The sequence below is a fragment of the Pongo pygmaeus genome, chromosome 1 (genome assembly GCF_028885625.2).
Source record: "Pongo pygmaeus isolate AG05252 chromosome 1, NHGRI_mPonPyg2-v2.0_pri, whole genome shotgun sequence".
In the NCBI taxonomy this organism is placed as follows: domain Eukaryota; kingdom Metazoa; phylum Chordata; class Mammalia; order Primates; family Hominidae; genus Pongo; species Pongo pygmaeus.
The window spans coordinates 152,420,494-152,440,211 of record NC_072373.2 but is presented as its reverse complement, the minus strand read 5'-3'; the positions used below and the strand labels follow the sequence as shown (position 1 = coordinate 152,440,211).

Sequence of the window (19,718 nt, the reverse complement as noted above, 5' to 3'; positions counted from 1 at the left end):
CCCATCTATTGAGGTTTTGTTTTGTTATTTAGGATACAATAACCTTATGTATCTCCCTGAATATCAATCATACTTCACATGTCTACACTCACTGCTCTACCTAGGCAGATATCTTTATGCTTGCTGCCTGGTACAGTTCAACAGGCAGAATGCTAACGTCATCATCCGTATCTGTCACTTCCAAAATTAAAGCCCACACAGTCATTTCCTGTGGCCCTTGGCTTGCTTCTTTGATCTGATCCTATCTGCTTTTTCAGTTTTTCAGAAACTTCACTTAGCTTCCAATCCACTAAGGGCATCTATTTTTATATTCCAGTGTTATTTCTGTTAACACACATGCTTTGTTTAAAAAAAAAGGGGGGGGCGCTGAATAAAACCAAAAAAAACCCTAATATTATAGAAGAATAATAATAGGTTTGCACTTTTTAATTTTTTTTTTTTTTTTTTTTTTGAGACAGAATCTCACCCTGTCATCCAGGCTGGAGTGCAGTGGTGCGATCTTGGCTCACTGCAATCTCCACCTCCCCAATTCAAGCGATTCTCCTGCCTTGGCCTCCCTAGTAGCTGGGATTACAGGTGCCCGCCACCATGCCTGTATAATTTTTGTATTTTTAGTAGAGATGGGGTTTCACCATGTTGGCCAGGCTGGTCTTGAACTCCTGACCTCAAGTGATCCGCCTGCCTCAGCCTCCCAAGGTGCTGGGATTACAGGCGTAAGCCACTGAGCCCAGCCAATTTTATTTATTTTTAAAGACAGGGTCTTGCTCTGTTGCCCAGGCTGGAGTGCAGAGTCATGGTCATAGCTCACTGTAATCTCCAACTCCTAGGCTCAAGCAATCCCCTCTTCTCAGCCTCCCAAAGTGCTAGAAAGGCATAAGCCACCTTGCCCAGCCCCAGATTTGCTTTTAAAGAAAAAAAACAATTTTATTAAGGTGTAATCCTCCCACTCTTAGTATGGACTTTAATGGTTTTCTGTAAATTTATAGTTGTGCAACTGTCACCACAATCCAGCTTAGAGCCCTCCAACACCCACAAAAGCTGTCCTGCACCAGTTTACAATCAGTTCCCCTTCTCTCAGCCCTTGAAATCACTGTTTGTCTCCACACTTTTTCCCTTTTTAGAAATTTCATATAAATGAAATTAGGCATTATATAGTCTTTTGTATGTCTTACACTTGGCATAATGTTTCTAATATTCATCCATGTTGCTTCATGGATCAGTACGCCATGATCTTTTTACTGCTGAGTAGCATTTTATTATACAACTATAACACATTATGTTTATCCATTTGTCAGATGATAGACATTTCAATTGTTTCTAGTTTTGGGCAATTATGAACAATACTGCCATAAACATTTGTTTACATGTTTTATGTTAACATAAATTTTCATTTCTCTGGAATGAATACCTAAGAGTGGGATTCCTGGGTCATGTACTAGGAGTTGAACCTACAAGAAATTACCAAACTGTTTATCATTTGGCACACAACATTTTGCATCCTCATCATTGATATTCATAGGAATTCCCTAATGACTGACACTGTGTACTTTTTATGTGCTTATTAGCCCTATCTTCTTAAGGGTAATTCCTATCCAAATCTTTTGCCTATCTTCTAACTGGAATATTTGTTTACTTATTGAGTTGTATGTTCTTTATATAGTCTGGATATGAGTCCTTTGATGACACGTGATTTGTAAACACCTATAACTTACACTGGATTTAGGTCTACCTTCCTAACTCAGTGTTTTACCACATACCACTATTCTTGGACTTAGTGAATGACTCATTCATAACCATAATATCCTACACTGGCTCTGACCATGGAATTCATTTTACACAAAAGAAGAAATAGGCTTACTTCCATAAAATTCGCTGCTTACCATGTGCTATCATGCAAAAGATGTTGGCCTACTGGACTTAGTTTTTTTGTGTGGGTGGCAACACTTTTGTGAGTTTGGTACTATCTTACACGATGTAGTATATGCTCCAAATTAGAAACCAGTATATGGTGGTTTTTCCCATAACCGGAATACATAAACCTAGGAGTCAGGTAAAGGAAATAAGAGAGCTCATCTACTACTACCTACTGACATATTCACAAAAGTTTTGCTTCCCATACTCACAACTTTGGCCTCTACTAAATGTGGAAGATTTATATCCCAAGGGAACACAACAACAATTTGACTGGACTGAAAGTTGAGACAGCCCCCTGGCCATTTTGAGTTTCTCATGTTACTGAATCAGCAAGCAAAGAGGAGGTTACAGTACTGGCTGCAATGACTGACCCCAGTTATAAAGGGTAAATAAAATGAATACTACATTACTACATAATAGGAACAAAGAGGATTATGTTGGGAAACCAGATTATACCCACTGTATTAGTTTCAGAGGGATGCTATAACAAAATGCCACAAATTTGGTAAATGAAAAGGTATTTATTCTCTCAGCTTTAGAGAACAGAACTCCAAAATCAAAGTGTCAGCAGAACCATTCTCCCTGCAGAGGCTCTAGGGGAAGACTCCATTCCTTGCCTGTCATGCTTCTAAAGCTTCTACCTTGCAGCTGTATCATTCCAATCTCTGCCTCCATCTTCATGATTTTCACCTCTTCTCTGCGTATCTCTCTGCTGTGTATCTCTGTGAAAGGTCACTTACTGGATTTAGGGCCCATTCAGACAACTGAGGATGATCTCATCTCAAAAATCCTTACATATGCAAATACCCTTTTTTCAAGTAAGCTCACATTCACCAATAAGGTTAATTTACAGAGATTAGAGTATGGAAATACCTTTTTGGGAACCACCATTCAACCCACTATAGGCACCATTTAGTATTTCCATACTCAGAGAGAGAAATCTAATACAGACAAGACTACCAAGGGTTCAAACCCTTCAGAAATGAAGGTCTGGGTTATTTTATGAGGTAAATACATTCACAACCAGCCAGGGTATTGGCTGAGAACGGAGGAAATAAGGAATGGGTAGTGATTAGCTATAGACACATATTTCTTCCTTGCTCCACGTACATATTTATAAATATTTACCAGATGTTGAAATAACTACCAATTTATTTTTTTCCTTTCATTTGACTACTATTATAAGGTATGTTGGTGGTGATTAACGTTATAGTTCATTCTTCAGATTACAGACTATAACGGAAAAGTATGACTATACTCTCTGAACTAAAAGATTTATAAACATCATTTAAAAATAGGTATAGTGACTGATGGGACTTTGGGTGTCCCAAACATGGGGAAAGGGCAAATGCAACACATACTGGTGCAGGAGCTAGTTGTATTACATCAGGCAGAAGCACGATATTGTTGCTACTGTTGTTTGGTTGTGTAAGTGCATATGGGTGCTGAGTTGACAAAGGGGTAGGCTGTCCTGTATTATCTGTTAATGAACATCATTTTCATGGATTCATATAGTCCCTTCTGTGAAGACAAGCCTACATTTTGCAGGATCCATTGCCAGTAGTATGCCAGACTATATATAACCATGATATATGAAATATATGAAAGGTATAAGAGAAAGAAAAATGATTTCCCCCTCTGGTGGCAGCTTTGGGTAGGCTTGAGGCATCCACAGATAGCATAAGTAGGGTTTTGCCACCACTTCTAAGCATCTTCCAAAGAATCCAATCTCACTTAGCATTGTATGCAGCTAAGATCTTTAACAGCAGCATCCTGTGTCTTCTGGGCATCCTCTTGAATAATTCACTTGGGTCCTGATAGTAGCAGTAGCTTCTCAGGTTTCTGAGCATTGTCATAGGCAGATAGCTGAAATCGTTTCCAAAGGCTTTATGCAGTTTTGAATTTTTTTAAACTCTGAAGCAATCTGATACTTATAGGAAAACTCCAAGTATACAAAGAAATTTTCTTTACCTAGTTTGATTTCAGAATAAGGTGCTGAACAGATGTTCCTTTCCTCCAAATAGTTTGTTGTTTTATAAAATGTCCCTCAATTAGGGTTTGTGACTTTCCTCTTTTGAGATTCAGGTTATCCATCTGTGTACCAAAGAAATGGTACCATGTTCTTCTAATTGTATACTATTCTGGCACATAATTTTGATTTTGTTTCATTTCTTTCTTTTTTTAAAGATACAAAGTCTCGCTATGTTGTCCAGGCTAGTCTTAAACTCCTGGGCTCAAGTGATCCTCTTGCCTCTGCCTCCTGAATATCTGGAACTTACAGGCACACACCAGCACACCCAACTAATTGATTTGTTTCATTTCTAATGATGCTCATTTTATCTTCATCGAGATGGTGACAGGATTCTCTGCTGAAAGTTAGTCTTTTCCCTTTGTAATTAATAAGTGTTCAATGAGGGAGTTAAGTTGAAATGATGTAAGCATTCCAATCCTCATCCTTTCCATTTATTCATTTATTTATTTATACCAATATGGATGCAATATCTCCTATTTTATTTAATGAGGTTATATGTTACTGTAATTTATTTTGAGGCTAGGCACAGTAGTTTATGCTTGCAATCCCAGAGCTTTGGGAGGCAGAGGCAGGAAAATCACTTGAGGCCAGGAATTAGAGATCAGCCTGAGCAAGACAGCAAGACACTGTCTCTACAAAAAAAATTTTTTTTTAATTAGCCACACATGGTGGTGTGCATCTGTAGTCCTAGCTACTCGGGATGCTGAGGCAGGAGGATCCCTTTAGCCTAGGAGTTCAAGGTTACAGTGAACTATGACCAGCCACTGCACTCCAGCCTGGTGACAGAATGAGACCCTGTCTTTTAGAATAAAATTTAGAAACATATAGATATATATAGATACATATCTATATATCTATATTTTATATACATGTTTAATTTGAACATATTCTCACTATATATATAGAACATATTCTCTCTCTATATAAAGCTACATATAGATCTATCTAGATAGATCTATATATATATGTCTCTGACAGCTAGGTATGATCAATCCTACTGGAGTAATCAACAGATTGGAGTAATCAATCTATATATGTATATAGATATCTATATCCATATCTATATCTATATATGTATATATATGTATACAGATATAGATATCTATATCAATATATAGATATACATATATCTGAGAGCTAGGTATGATCAATCCTACTGGAGTAATCATTGATCCAAGGCACTTTCAGTGAGAGTTAAGAAATATCAAGTTTCTATACATGCATACACATATACACACACACACACATACACACACGTCCATATTTACTCAGCTATTATCATGAGTTCACAAAGATACCCGTAACTCCAATCCAGTAACAACACAAGGCACAGTTTAGTTTTCTCCTTTTCCATATTTGAAACTTCATCTGACAATGAGAAACTTGGTACTCATTACACTTATGTCTTGATCATTTTCCCATATGGAACCAATCGCTCACTGCCACTACCACCACTATGCTGTACCCTTGTAGCCACTGATGTCAGGCCAACATGGGCATCCCTTCTTATCCTGCCTGGGCTCTAACACCCTTGATTGGGCTCATGCCACTCACTATACAGAAATTCTCTTTACTCTCTGTGGTTATAAACACCATTCTTGGCCACTGCTTCTCTCCCACCCACAATGTGGTACCCTATTCCACTTCTAGATTTCCTGAAAGTCAGCAGTGGTCTTCTTGACCTTCACTGCCCAGTCCTTTCAATAGTAATGTACATCTCTCATTCCCTATATTCTGATTCTATTCAAAATACTTAGAATAGCTTCTATTAATCAAATCCTGACAGACACAGTCATTAGCCATTATTTAAGCATTGATGGAAAAAACTATTTTTAATATTCAACTAAAGTTTGCTTCCTTAGATTCAAGAAGCAAATGAAGCCCATGTAAAATAAATAAATCTATACCTGCATCTTTTTTTTTAATGTAAAATTTACTTTAGGCAAGGGCACAAAAAAAGCCCTGAATCAATGAGGAAAAGCAGGTGTGTGTGTGTGTCTACACATGTGCAGGAAAGGAATAATACAAAACATACTGGACATCTTACTTTGATCTGCTCAATATCTTCTCCACTGCTTTTACTAAAAGAATCCCAATTTTTTTCTTGCAGTATTACTCCTCCCCGTAATAGTGTCTCAGTAGATTTATCAATAAACATGTCTCTCAAGTGATCCAAATTTTCAATTGTCTTAAATAGTTGCAGCTATGTTACTGACAGCAGCACTGCAAAGACTTCTTGCTACCTCAATAATTGGAAGGGTACTAGTCCTTGCCCATAAAACCTGGTTGTTCATGCTTTTGATTTTATGACCACACTTTCTGTTGTTTACAATTAAGGAAAACCTCATAATATGCTCAGTTTGTGAAAAATGAGTATATTTATAAGCCCAGGAGTCCCTCAAAAAAACAAAAGAATATTATATCTCACAAAAGAATCAAAGTAGTACATGCAGTCTGGATAGACTACAGACAACACTAACTTAAGGAAACCTGTAATTTTCCATTTCAATAAGATTTCTGCCAGTGCCATTAAAAAAAAAAAAAGGTATTGTCAATCCTTAAAAACAAAAACCCACAAAGGGGCCAGGAGCAGTGGCTCATGCCTATAATCCCAGTACTTAGTGGGGCCAAGACAGCAAATCACGTGAGGTCAGGAGTTCGAGACCAGCATGGCCAACATGGTAAAACCCTGTCTCTACTAAAAATAAAAAAATTAGCCTGGCGTGGTGGGGCATGCCTGTAGTTCCAGCTACTTGGGAAGCTGAGGCAGGAGAATCGCTTGAACCTAGGAGGCAGAGGTTTCTGTGAGCCGAGATTGCACCACTGCACTCCAGCCTGGGTGACAGAGCAAGATTTTGTCTCACACACACACACACACACAAAAAAAAAAACACAAAGGGAGAACATAACTCAACAGAACTGTAGTGAACTGCCTGAGGTCATTCACCATTATGCACCTAGAACACTTGAAATCTATTACAACTCTTTCATCCAATCATTTTATTAATATCATATAACTCTGATAATTGTCAGGTCTTCATCTTTATCCTAGATCAATTTGAAAAGCATCACTTTTTTACCCGAATAAAAATTTCCAATTCAGTTTTTCTTCTTTTTTCAATTTTCTCCGCCTCAATTTGGCAAGTGTGACAAATGTACAGATGGTTCACAGCTGGTCCTCCACCATACCTAAAGCATGAAAAATTTAAGAATTAGAACTATGGCTATCTTAAGAAAGCTAATGTTCTAGGAAGTTTGTTTCTAACATTTAAGTTAGTGGCCAAATACCCAGTAAAAATAAATCCTCTTAATAAAATCCTCAAAGTAATATAAAAATCAAAAATCATATAAGGACTTGTTATTATGTTTATTAAGGTCAGTGACTTTATCAGTTTATTGCTTAACCTGCTTTATCTATATTTCAACTTTCCCTTACTTCTGCTCCAAAATGTTAGAGCCAACAACAAAATAAAAGAAGTGGTTTCAAAAAGTATCATACAACATATAAATCTTAGTTACACATCACAGTCATAGTCAAGTTTTCATCAGATGAAGGCCTCCCCTAGCCTCTCAAGTAAGAAGCATTCAATGTATGAATTATTTTTAATATTTAATTAAAGAAAACATAATTAGTGGGAAAACTGTGGTGGAAAACGTTTTAAAATAAAGGTCAGGAGTTGCGAGATCAACCTGGCCAATGTGGTGAAACCCCATCTCTATTAAAAATATAAAAATTAGCCAGGCATGGTGATGTGTGCCTGTAATCCCAGGTACTCAGGAGGGTGAGGCACAAGAATCACTTGAAACTGGGAGGCAGAGGTTGCAGTGAGCTGAGATTGCACCACTGCACTCCAGACTGGGCGACAGAGCGAGACTCCATCTTAAAATTTTAAAGTTTACAATGTTAAGGCCAGGCCCAGTGATGCATGCCTGTAATCCCAACACTTTGGCAGGCCAAAGCAGCCACATGGCTTGAGCCCAGGAGTTCAAAATCAGCCCAGGCAACATGGCAAAACCCCATCTCTACAAAAAACACCCCAAAATTAGCCAGACATGGTGATGCACGCCTGTGATCCCAGCTACTCGGCAGGCTGAAGTGAGAGGACCACTGGAGCCTAGGAGGTCGATGCTGCAGTGAGCCAAGATCGTGCCACTGCACTCCAGCCTGGGTGACAGAGCAAGACCTTGTCTCAAAAAAAAAAAAAAGAAAAAAAAATTTACAATTTAAGAGTAAGATACTCAATTGTGGGAGTATATACATATGTAAAATTTTAGTGTGGGGATATGCAAAATATTTTAAACAAGGTACTTAAATTATCACAGCGTACCTTCACAGACAGATAATTAGAAAAAATTAAAATTAATTATCTAGACTATGCCACAGTAGCTACAAAGTCTTCCTACTCACACTTTAGAATGAATAAGTGAGGGAAAACAATAAACATATAGCACAAGGAGCATCTGTGAAATAATCCAATCCCCTTTTAACCAGTTTAACCGACTTTCACAACACTGTATGGTCTGACTTAAAAAACAAACCTGCTATATAGGTTATCCCAAATGTTCTGAGGCAGCATCAAAACCAGGTCTTCAATATAACCAGCTTTTCTTGGAGGAACACCTAAAAAAATATATAAACATATCTGTTTCATGCTTTTAATTATATTCCTTTCAAAGATTAAACTCATTTTTTTTTTAACAGTAACTAAATGACAGATCAATCATCATTGTTTTTTTAAGTGGCAGGGTCTTGTTCTGTCACCCAGTCTAGAGAGTGCAGTGGCATGATCATGGCTCACAGCAGCCTCAAAATTCCTGGGCTCAAGGGATCCTCCCACCCCAGCCTCCTGAGTAGCTGGGACTACAGGCACGCTTCAACACACCCAGCTAACTTTTCTTTTTTTTTTTTTTTTGTAGAAATAGGCTCTCATTATGTTGGTTGCCCAGGCTGCTCTTGAACTCATGACCTCAAGTGATCCTCCTGCTTTGGCCTCCCAAAGTTCTGGGATTAGAGGTGTGAGCCATTGTGTCTGGCCATTTTTTGAGTCAAAGTCTCACTCTGTCACCCAGGCTAGAATGCAGCAGCATGACCATGGCTCACTGCAACCTCAAACTCTAGGGCTCAAGGAGTCCTCCTGCCTCAGCCTCCTGAGACAATGGGATTACAGGTGTGAGCCACTGCACCCAGCTCAATCATTATTCTTACACTCTCTCCCCCAAGAAAGGTAATTATAAAGCATTTTTGGTGACTGTGTTTCCTCAAGATGAACATACACCTTAAAATTTCTATGTCCAATACAGGTATCCCTATCCCTTTTGGTGTCACTACAAACATAATTACCATGAATATCCCATCTTCAACCTTGAAGTTTAATCGGCGTCACACAAAGGTCCTATTTATTGTAGGAATAAACATTAACACAGCCACCAATCTCACAAGGGCCAAAGTTATATTTAATTATGAGGCTTTTTTTTCTTAAATCCCAGATACATTTCCATACTTGGGGAAAAAGCCAGCTATTCATTTAGACAATGGGGTTAAGAACCACCAATATAGTCGATAGATAAAATCACCAGCACAGGAATGCCTCAGGTAGGAAAAATGATGTATAATAAAGGAGTGCACTGTAATGTAAACAGCTGTTTATGTATCTGACTCTACTATGAAATTAGAGCTTTCACAGAAGAAAAAGGATCTTTAGTGTCCTTAGGCACTAGCAAAAAGTTTAGAAAGCATGTACTCAGTAAATATATGTTCAATAAAGAAGCTAGAGATTACCTACAATTAAAAAGGAAAGGTGAATTTCTGAAACCATATGGAATTAAAACACATTAAGTTTGAATGCACGTGGGGAAATGGGAAATAAGTGGGAGAGGAAAATTCTTGGCTCTCCTAATTTGCAAATTATTTTACAGCAAACTTCTACCCCTGCTTTGCATTACAGGATTTCTTACCTCCATGAATACAAAGAAAGTCATTATTTGAAATAGGGCCAGGTTCGGCAAAGGTCTTAAATTTATTTAGCCACTGTCGAGAAATATAAAACTGAAGGAGGCTTGGTTCCATTATGTTCAACAAATTTGATATCCTTCTCCTCTCTTTTTGTGCCTCTTCGCTGCTCTTCCTATTAAGGACAATGATTAGTTAAATTCAATATGCATTTTACCACATTACTAGTAGATGGATTTTTCTTCTTATTAGACTTAACACACATATTAACACTATCTTTATTATGTCTTGGGAATTTCAAGAGAAATATACTTTGTATTATCCACCAAATACATTATATACTCATAGGGATGAAACTGTATCTTACCTACAGGTATCCACATAACTACTGGAACACGGTAAGCATTCAAACGTTTGTTAATAAGATCAAGCTAAATAATTAATCTGCTTCTGTTTCAGAAGCTAGCATCTTCTTTTATAAGATGCTAAAAAATACCAAATATTTTTATAGTAATACTTTCATTATTAGCTACTTTAGGAGAAAAGGTGGTACTTAATTCAGACCATCAATGCCTGATTTTTAAATTAAACCTCATCTTTCTTTTTTTTTTTTTCAGATGGCATCTCACTCTGTTGCCCAGGCTGGAGTGCAGTGGCGCAATCTAGGCTCACTGCAACCCCCACCCGCCGGGTTCAAGTGATTCTCCTGCCTCAGCCTGCCCAGTAGCTGGGATTACAGGCGCCTGCCACCACACCTGGCTAATTTTTGTATTTTTAGTAGAGACAGGGTTTCACCATCTTGGCCAGGCTGGTCTTGAACTCCTGACCTCGTGATCCACCCGCCTCGGCCTCCCAAAGTGCTGGGATTACAGGCGTGAGCCACTGTGCCCGGCACTAAAATTAATCTTTCTAAAACAAAATATATCCCTTTACTCTTCACGTAAATGATTTAGCATTTTCTGAACAAAGAATCATTCTACATATACAGCCTTTTACTGTATTTTACTGTAATGAAATAGGAGGAAAAGAATTCCTAATCTTGACTCAGCAATCCATTAGAATGTCTTAGAAGTCACTGATAAGCCCAAAATGTGAGATGTCCTTTCACATCTATGGTTATTTCCATTACCTATAGAAAAGAACGTAAGCTTCTGCATTTTGTACAGTAGATTCTGAAACTTCAGTGACACTCTGATCATCAAATTCATACCAGAGATTATTTAGATTGTTTCGGCAGTAGGCTATATAGTGTCCACCTGAATTTGAGGGAAAAGAAATCATTACAGTAATACAAAAACAACAGAAGAAAGGAAGATAAACTTTTTATATTTCCAGTGCCTAGCACAGTAGCTGGACTATAGGAAGAACTATGCTTGTATTTTTTTTCAATTTGCATGCTTGCCACCATTCCTTCATCATCTGATGACAGAACATGTAATTTTTTTAGTTTTTTTTATTTTTTAAGAGACAGAGTCTTGCTCTGTTGCCCAAGCTGGAGTTCAGTGAAGGGATCACAGCTCACTGCAGCCTCAAATTTCTGGGCTCAAGCTATCCTCTTGCCTCAGCCTCCTGAGTAATTGGAACTACAGGTGCACATCACCATACCCAGCTAATTTATTTTTATTTTTTTAGAGATGGGGTCTTGCTGTGTTGCCCAGGCTGTTCTCAAACTCCGAGCCTCAAGTGATCCTTCTGCCTCAGCCTCCAAAGGTGCTGGGATTACAGGCATGAGTCATTAACACCTGCGGGGGTCTGTCCCACAGACCCTGACCCAATGACAGATGAATAAAGTACACTGACACAGATATTCTGCTTTGCCAGTCCGGCTGAGCATCCGGGCCACTTACAGACTCCAAAGACAGTGCTGTAAACAGTTGCAGACAGCAGCCTCGACCAGCCAGTGAGACTCACATTTATTCAGTACAGATTAATTGACAAAGCCTTGAGTCAACACCACTAGAGGGTAATTGACATTGCAAACCTCCCGAGTAGAAAGCAATTAAGAACCCAGTAAATCAAAGGTTAGTCTTAGGACCACATGGGTAAACAAGCTAGTTAGATAAACTCCCCACATTCCTTTGTTTCTACTCTAATTTACTTAACTAAGGGGACAAGGCTGCCTTCAGCCAAGTACTATATGTAAAAACTCCCAGCCCTCCAGAAGGGTTTGTGTTATTTTCTATAACTAAAATTTTTCCCACCAGCCTGACTGAGCCCCCACAAACACCCAGCTATTAGAAAACATTTTCTTTTTTTTTTTTTTTTTTTTTTTTTTGAGATGGAGTTTCGCTCTTGTTGCCCAGGCTGGAGTGCAATGGTGCAATCTCAGCTCACTGCAACCTCCACCTTCCAGGTTCAAGCTATTCTCCTGCCTCAGCCTCCCGAGTAGCTGGGATTACAGGCGCCAGCCATCATGCTCGGCTAATTTTTTGTATTTTTAGTAGAGACGGGTTTCACCATGTTGGCCAGGCTGGTCACGAACTCCTGACCTCAGATGATCCACCTGCCTTGGCCTCCCAAAGTGATGGGATTACAGGTATGAGCCACTACACCCGGCTAGAACACATAATCTTAAAAAACCCAGTACAAAAATCATGTCAGGGCCAGGCATGGTGGCTCACGCCTGTAATCCCAGCACTCTGGGAGGCCGAGGTGGGCGGATCACGAGGTCAGGAGATCGAGACCATCCTGGCTAACACGGTGAAACCCCGTCTCCACTAAAAATACAAAAAAATTAGCTGGGCGGGGTGGCAGGCGCCTGTAGTCCCAGCTACTTGGGAGGCTGAGGCAGGAGAATGGCGTGAACCCGGGAGGCGGAGGTTGCAGTGAGCCAAGATCATGCCACTGCACTCCAGCCTAGGCAACAGAGTGAGACTCCATCTCCAAAAAAAAAAAAAAAAATCATGTTAATGCCTTATTAACTGTATACAATTTTCAATATTGGAAACATCATAGTAAAAATATTTAATTGCATAAAATTGTCTGACACGTTTTTAATAATTAGCAGTAACATCTGTTTTTAACGTTTTTTCTTTTATTCAGATATTATTTAAAAGATTAATTAGGATGTTTATTTATTTATTTATTTATTTATTTATTTATTTTGTAGAGATGGGGTTTCACTATGTTGCCCAGGCTGGTCTCAAACTCCTGGCTTTAATTAAGTGATCCTCCCATCTCATTCTCCCAAAAGGCTGGTAATTACAGGTATGAGCCACCACGCCCAGGCTTATTTTAATTTTTTTTTAAATCTAGGAACAACTGTTAAACCTATATACTTACTACTTGCAGTTCCATGATGGCAAATGACTGACAGAAGATCATATGTCACAATTTGAGCTGGACTATCCTTAGCAAGAAATGGCTGAAGATCCAAGCCTTCCAGCGGAAATGAAACATGGGTACTGATTTTGGTGGAAAACATTAGTTCATGTCTGAATCTTTTAAGGTGGATGCATAAAATCTAAAAGAGAATAAAATTCAAAACTAATTTGTCAATACAGAAAACAAAAAGCATTATAACAGGTAAAACTTAGTAACATTTTTATTCAACAAGCAAGAAACTGAGGTGTTCAATCAAAACACAATTATAAAGTTATTTAGATTTTTATTTAGCTTTAAATGCTAGATAAAGCAGTCTATTCAATATATACTGAAGTGTCAAGGTTAAGTATTAATCTGCAATTATAACCTGCTTCCAGAGATGTTAAAAATATGGAAATGGTGAAACATGGTACTTTCTAAGTTCACTGCTATTTGTTTTTCTAATTTTACACTTTAGACTGGCAAGATCCTGCAAGTATGATTAAACTTTGTTCAACACAGCACATTGTTAAAGAGCACTTACGGTATTTAACTCAATATTTTAAAACTGAATAATCTTAAAAAGGCATGCATAGCAATCATTCAATTCTTCAACCAAGCAAAGAGAATTTATTACTACATTTTGTTACATTAATACTTTATGTTCCTACCACACAATATAAGTTGAATTAAAATAATGCCCATACCTCAGGAAACTTTTGTACTTTACAAAACTTTACTCCATTTCTCAACCTAAGGGGAGAAAAGAGAAAATAAATTAGTTTACAAAAAAACTTAGTATACTTAAATTTGCAGCAAAAATCTTTTAGAAAATGCAGAGATCCAGCCTGGCAAAATGGTGAAATCCCGTCTCTACTAAAAATACAAAATTAGCCAGGCATGGTGGCACATGCCTGTAGTCCCAGATACTCAGGAGGCTGAGGCAGGAGAATCACTTGAACCCGGGACGCGGAGTTTGCAGAGAGCCAAGATCACACCATTGTACTCCAGCCTGGGCTAGAGTAAGACCCTGTCTCAAAAAAAAAAAAAAAGAAAGAAAGAAAATGCAGAGACAAAAGATATCAGACTAGAAATACTTGCCACTGAATTATGTTACATGTATACATTAAATATCTGAATCAAAACACTGGAGTCCCTTATTGTAAAAAATAATTTAAACTGGCCAGGCGCAGTGGCTCACGCCTGTAATCTCAGCACTTTGGGAGGCCGAGGCAGGCCAATCATAAGGTCAGGAGATGGAGACCATCCTGGCCAACATGGTGAAACCCCATGTCTACTAAAATACAAAAAATTAGCCAGGCATGGTGGCGCACGCCTGTAGTCCCAGCTACTCAGGAGGCTGAGGCAGAGGAATCACTTGAACCCAGGAGGCGGAGGCTGCAGTGAGTCAATATCGTGCCACACACTCCAGCCTGGGGACAGAGCAAGACTCCATCTCAAAAAATAACAATAGTAATTTAAACCAAGATATCAGTAATCAAAAATTTAGAGAGTTGTATAACTCTTTGATGAAAATTCTTTTGTTTTAACAAATGTTCTACTGTCTATGGTGTGGCTATGCCTTTAAAACATCTAGATATTAAGTAAAACTAGATAAAGCAAAATCTCAGTTTTATAAAATTTGTAGTTCAAGTCAACATATCCAACTCTTGGCCAGGCACCGTGGCTCACGCCTATAATCTCAGCATTTTGGGAGGCCAAGGTGGGCAGATCACCTGAGGTCAGGAGTTTAAGACCAGCCTGACCAATATGGCAAAACCCCATCTCTACTAAAAATACAAAAATTAGCTGGGTGTGGTGGCAGGCGCCTGTAATCCCAGCTACTCAAGAGGCTGAGGCAGGGAAAATTGCTTGAACCCAGAAGGCAGAGGTTGCAGTGAGCCGAGATCACACCACTGCACTCCAGCCTGGGTGACAGAGAAAGGCTCCCTCTCAAAAAAAAAAAAAAAAAAAAAAGTCTTGGCCAGACACAGTGGCTCATGCTTATAATCTCAGCATTTTGGGAGGCCAGTGTTGGCAAATCGTTGTGAGCCAAGGAGTTCGAAACCAGCCTGGGCAACATGACAAAACCCCATCTCTACAAAAAATACAAATTAGCCAGGCATGGTGGCATGCATCTGTAGTCCCAGCTACTTGAGAGGCTGAGGCAGGAGGATCGCTTGTGCCCAGGAAGCTGAGGCTGCAAAGAGCTGTAATCATGCTACTGAATCTTCAGCCTTGGCGACAGAATGAGACTATGTCTCAAATGAAAAAAAAAAAAAAACAACTTTATTCTTACACGTGGAAAAAAGATAAAGGATGGTTATTATTAATAATCAAAATTACTATACATTTGACAGATCTCTACTTTGAATTTGGAGGTAGATGCAAGGTTCTTTTCCATCTTCACTGTTATCTTTTTCTTAGTATGCTTTGCTTTGCAAGGAACAATCCCTTTCCAAGCCAACTTCCTTTTCAGCAGTCAGCTAGGGCTTCAAGAACAAAGTGATACTTTCTCCAAAAGTAGAAGTCAGCTTTTTCATCTTTATCAACCAAATAGTATACCATTCCTTTCTGTCATGTCATGATCAGTTGCAGATCAATGTTTCCTTGAGGTTACTGCCAAGAACTAGAAGTCTGTATTATCCCAGATCTTATTAGCAAGCCGTTGTATTTCTACCAAAGAGACTGAGAAGAAATTTCCAGTTCACTTTGCATCACAAATAGTTGCTTTTCACCAAGTCTTCCAACACTTTTTTCTGACTTACCACTAAGAAGCATTAAAAGTCTAAATTGATTACAAGACAGAAAAAGGCAGCTGGTAGTAGATGTAAACAAAATCAGACTTTAGCTGTCTTTCTCGTCTGCCATCGTTAACAGCAGATAACATCGAAGTTTGTATAACCTTTAGGAATTTTACGCAGATCTGAAACTTTGTACCTTTCACTTCCTGAATCTAGCCTGTTAAAATGGTTAATTCAGAAGAAAATATTGCCTTATTTAGGAAAACGTTTTATGCAAAATCACATACAGATTTCATCCCTCAAAATATACTCTCTCACATCTTAATAAGCCTATTAAATTTGTCAAATTTTTACCTCACATTTGTTTCATAAAACAGCTAATCTCTATTATTACTAGGATAAAGCTTTCTGGCCTATATTTTTCTAAATACAGTGGCAAATTTAACTCCACATACCCAATTCTAAAAACCAAGAAAAATACACAACATGCAATTAAAAGCACTGTCAATGTCACTTACTTTTTGCATTTTTCACAACTGTACATATTGTCACCTGCAAATAAAACAGATGTGGCATTGGTTTCAAATTAACAGCAAATTGCTTATTATGGTCCTGTAATTATTTGATTTTGCCCCATGCTGACCTCCCAGCACAGTAAAACAAGGTTCCATTTTTTTAATCTATGCTCATGAATCAGGTTACTGTTTACCTTCCCCTCTCTTAACTCCTGCCAACATTGAAGACCTACCTCATATAATATCTTTTCCATTTATTCATTGAACAAAACTTACTGACTGCCTGTCATATGTTCAAGCAAGGTGTTAGACACACAAAAATAGTGAATGACCTTAAATGATACGGAGTAGTTCACAATTACAGACACACAAATAAGTCCATTATTTTGGTTGAGTTTGCCCTTCTACGGATCTCAGAACAGCTTTAAAACATCTCACTTATCATTTGTCTTATACTACAGGAATTCACATGAATTCCTTCAGGATGTGATTTTTCTTGTTATATTTATATTATCAAGGTAGACACTAACCGAATGCCAATATGTGAAAGTACTATTAAACTGTCTTAAAACTTAGCTTTTATGAATACATTTTATTATTTAGTCCCACTAGTATTTTAGATTCACCTACAAAAATTTAGCCATAGATATTATATTTCTTACCTTTTAGTTCATCTCTGGCAAAGAAGGCAGCAAGACAATCTTGCAAGGTTACTACTGGACCCCAAAACCAGCTAGGGACACATGAGACAACAAACCTGAAACATCATTGACAGAAAAAAAAGGAAGTGTTCTGCCAGTACAGCAGAAACAGCAGTTTTAACAATCATGTAATACAAAGAAAATAAATACATACCTCTTCACATATTCCATGAAAAAAGCTATCCACCCTTGTGGAGCATATGCTTCGCCACATGATCCTGCTTTGACTATAGAAGTTGGATGACTTGATGAATGCAGCTTAGCAAGGTCTTCCTTGCCAGGAATTGGCAAGGACAGATCTTGAAAGGTCTCGAGGGTTACAGACACCTAAAATTGTTTTGTGTTTTAAAAATGGGATGAACATAATGCAGCAAAACATTTCCAAGGTTAGATTTTAGACTCTAAAGATCAAAGCATGTTTAAATAAGCAAAAAAAACAAAAAACAAACACACAAATTGAACTGCTTTCATAGTCATAATAGCAAAAAAAAAAAACAAAAAACAAAAAACACTTGCTATATCAGGTATCTTCACATAAGCCCTGTGCAGTAGCTATTAGTATCCCCATTACAATCACAGACACTGCAGCATTAAACACCCCAAATCCAGCCACTGCATCTTGAAGTCCAAACTCTTAAGCACTATTGTATTTATTTTTGAAAATTGACCTTTGATGGTAGTTTTAAAATGTTTTTTAAAAAGGGTAAGACAAAATCTGGCATCTAATTTTAAATAGCTAAAAACATGCCTGATAATTCCACTTAAATATTTAGTACCAAAATAACCTACATTAAAACGACCCGATTGAAAGTTCTTAGATTTGACTTGAGATTCTAACACAATAATTGAAATCTTCTTTTTGTTTTTGAGATGTTATTTCATATTCATCATTGCACTAAAGTAAAACTGTACTTAAGAAAAGCTCAAAGAAACTTTGAAGGATTGAAGTGTTATTAAAAAATTCATGATGATTTTAATGTATGCCTTTGTTATTGTCTATGAATTTGATACTACCTTTAGTATCTAAGTCCCATCCTAAACATGGAAAAATATTTACAAACCACATATGACCAAATGTAAGAGATACATTCACAGCTTTGTACCTGTGAAAATCAACAGATTCCCAGTATACAAATTTCATCAGCCTGGGAGAATATGCAGGTGTTACCAATTCTTGTTGCTGAGCAACTTCTCACCTTTATATGTAACCAAAATAGATGACAAAGGATAATATATGCCTGTCCAATGATGGGTCATCATCCTTTAAACAGGATGCTGCTACTTCCAAAAAAGTAAATTCTACACCTAGAATCAATTTGTATTGACGTAAACACAATAAATGCATGTATGATCATCAATAGCAAAGAGAAGGAATTAAACTTTTCACATCATCTTGTCACATTTTTAAAGATCATCTGACAGGAATTTTCTGTGTATTCTAATACTCTCATACTCACCCTGTCACAAGTCAGACACTGCACTGAACTAATGATTGTTCCATCAAATATGTCTGAAATAACACTTCTGTATTTCTTGTGCTGTTTTTTTCTCTTTGGAGACGCAGACTGAGCTAGAGTTGAAAAACATTAAAAAAAAATCAAAGCAGCTCCTCTAACATTTTTCTCTGGAATCTTTTTTTGTCTTGTCAATCTTACTTGTATATGATCTCTAGAATCCTTAAACTGTAAAAATTACTGTGTCGAAAAGGAAATTTTCAAAATACTCTTCAAAAGAGCATAAGTATTAAAAAAAAAAAGAAACTAAGTAGACAAGGCTTAAGATGTTTGTTGTTGTTTTTGTTTTTTTGTTTTGAGGTGGAGTCTCGCACTGTTGCCCACACTGGAGAGCAGTGACACGATCTTGGCTCACTGCAAGTTCCGCCTCCCAGGTTCACGCCATTCTCCTGCCTCAGCCTCCCAAGTAGCTGGGACTATAGGTGCCCACCACCACGCCCAGCTAATTTTTTGTATTTTTAGTAGGGACGGGGTTTCACCATGTTAGCCACGATGGTCTTGATCTCCTGACCTCATGATCCACCCACCTCAGCCTCCCAAAGTACTGAGATTACAGGCGTGAGCCACCGCACCCAGCCTGTTTTTTTTTTTTTAAAGTATAAATGATCCTTGGCCACCATAAACGTACATATGAGAAAATGAACAAAATTCTAAATTAGCACAAAACCACAAATGCTTCATCACTGGGATGTTTACCTAAATGGTCAAGAAGAGGGGAAGAGGTTAGAAAGTGAGGGAAAGATGATGAAAGTCATCATCAAGCTAAAGATGAAATAGGAGGGGTTCAGTCTCCCTATCCTGACTTGAGAGCAATTCTGTTTTCACTTATTTGTTTTTATTTCCAAGTAAGGCTTTATTTGAAGAAAAGATTCTATTATTTAAAGTTTTTAAGAGTTCTTTATATATTTCTGGATACATGTCCTTTGCTAGCTATATGATTTATAAATACATCCAACCTTATCTTTCCATTCTCTGAATGTCCTTTGTCAACAAACAGTTTTAATTTTTTTCTTTAATGGATCATGCTTTTAATGTCTTTAAGAAC

The 19,718-nt window shown here is 37.8% G+C and overlaps 1 protein-coding gene across 4 annotated transcripts in view; it reads right to left on the bottom strand.

The window, feature by feature from the left end:
* USP33 (ubiquitin specific peptidase 33) overlaps window positions 1-19,718 on the bottom strand; it is a 64,003-nt gene that overhangs the window by 8,695 nt on the left and 35,590 nt on the right. For 2 of the 4 annotated variants that reach the window (XM_054479794.2, XM_063653932.1), the window contains 10 exons: window positions 18,617-18,729; window positions 17,314-17,486; window positions 17,121-17,191; window positions 16,462-16,495; window positions 13,907-13,952; window positions 13,179-13,359; window positions 11,026-11,152; window positions 9,902-10,071; window positions 8,486-8,567; window positions 7,027-7,135 (listed from right to left, as the gene is read on the bottom strand). In XM_054479794.2, the coding sequence (XP_054335769.1) occupies window positions 7,027-7,135; window positions 8,486-8,567; window positions 9,902-10,071; window positions 11,026-11,152; window positions 13,179-13,359; window positions 13,907-13,952; window positions 16,462-16,495; window positions 17,121-17,191; window positions 17,314-17,486; window positions 18,617-18,729 (1,106 nt within the window). Of the gene's footprint in view, window positions 1-7,026; window positions 7,136-8,485; window positions 8,568-9,901; window positions 10,072-11,025; window positions 11,153-13,178; window positions 13,360-13,906; window positions 13,953-16,461; window positions 16,496-17,120; window positions 17,216-17,313; window positions 17,487-18,616; window positions 18,730-19,718 lie in introns of all 4 variants that reach the window. The other 2 variants (XM_054479784.2, XM_063653931.1) reach the window with 1 other exon arrangement.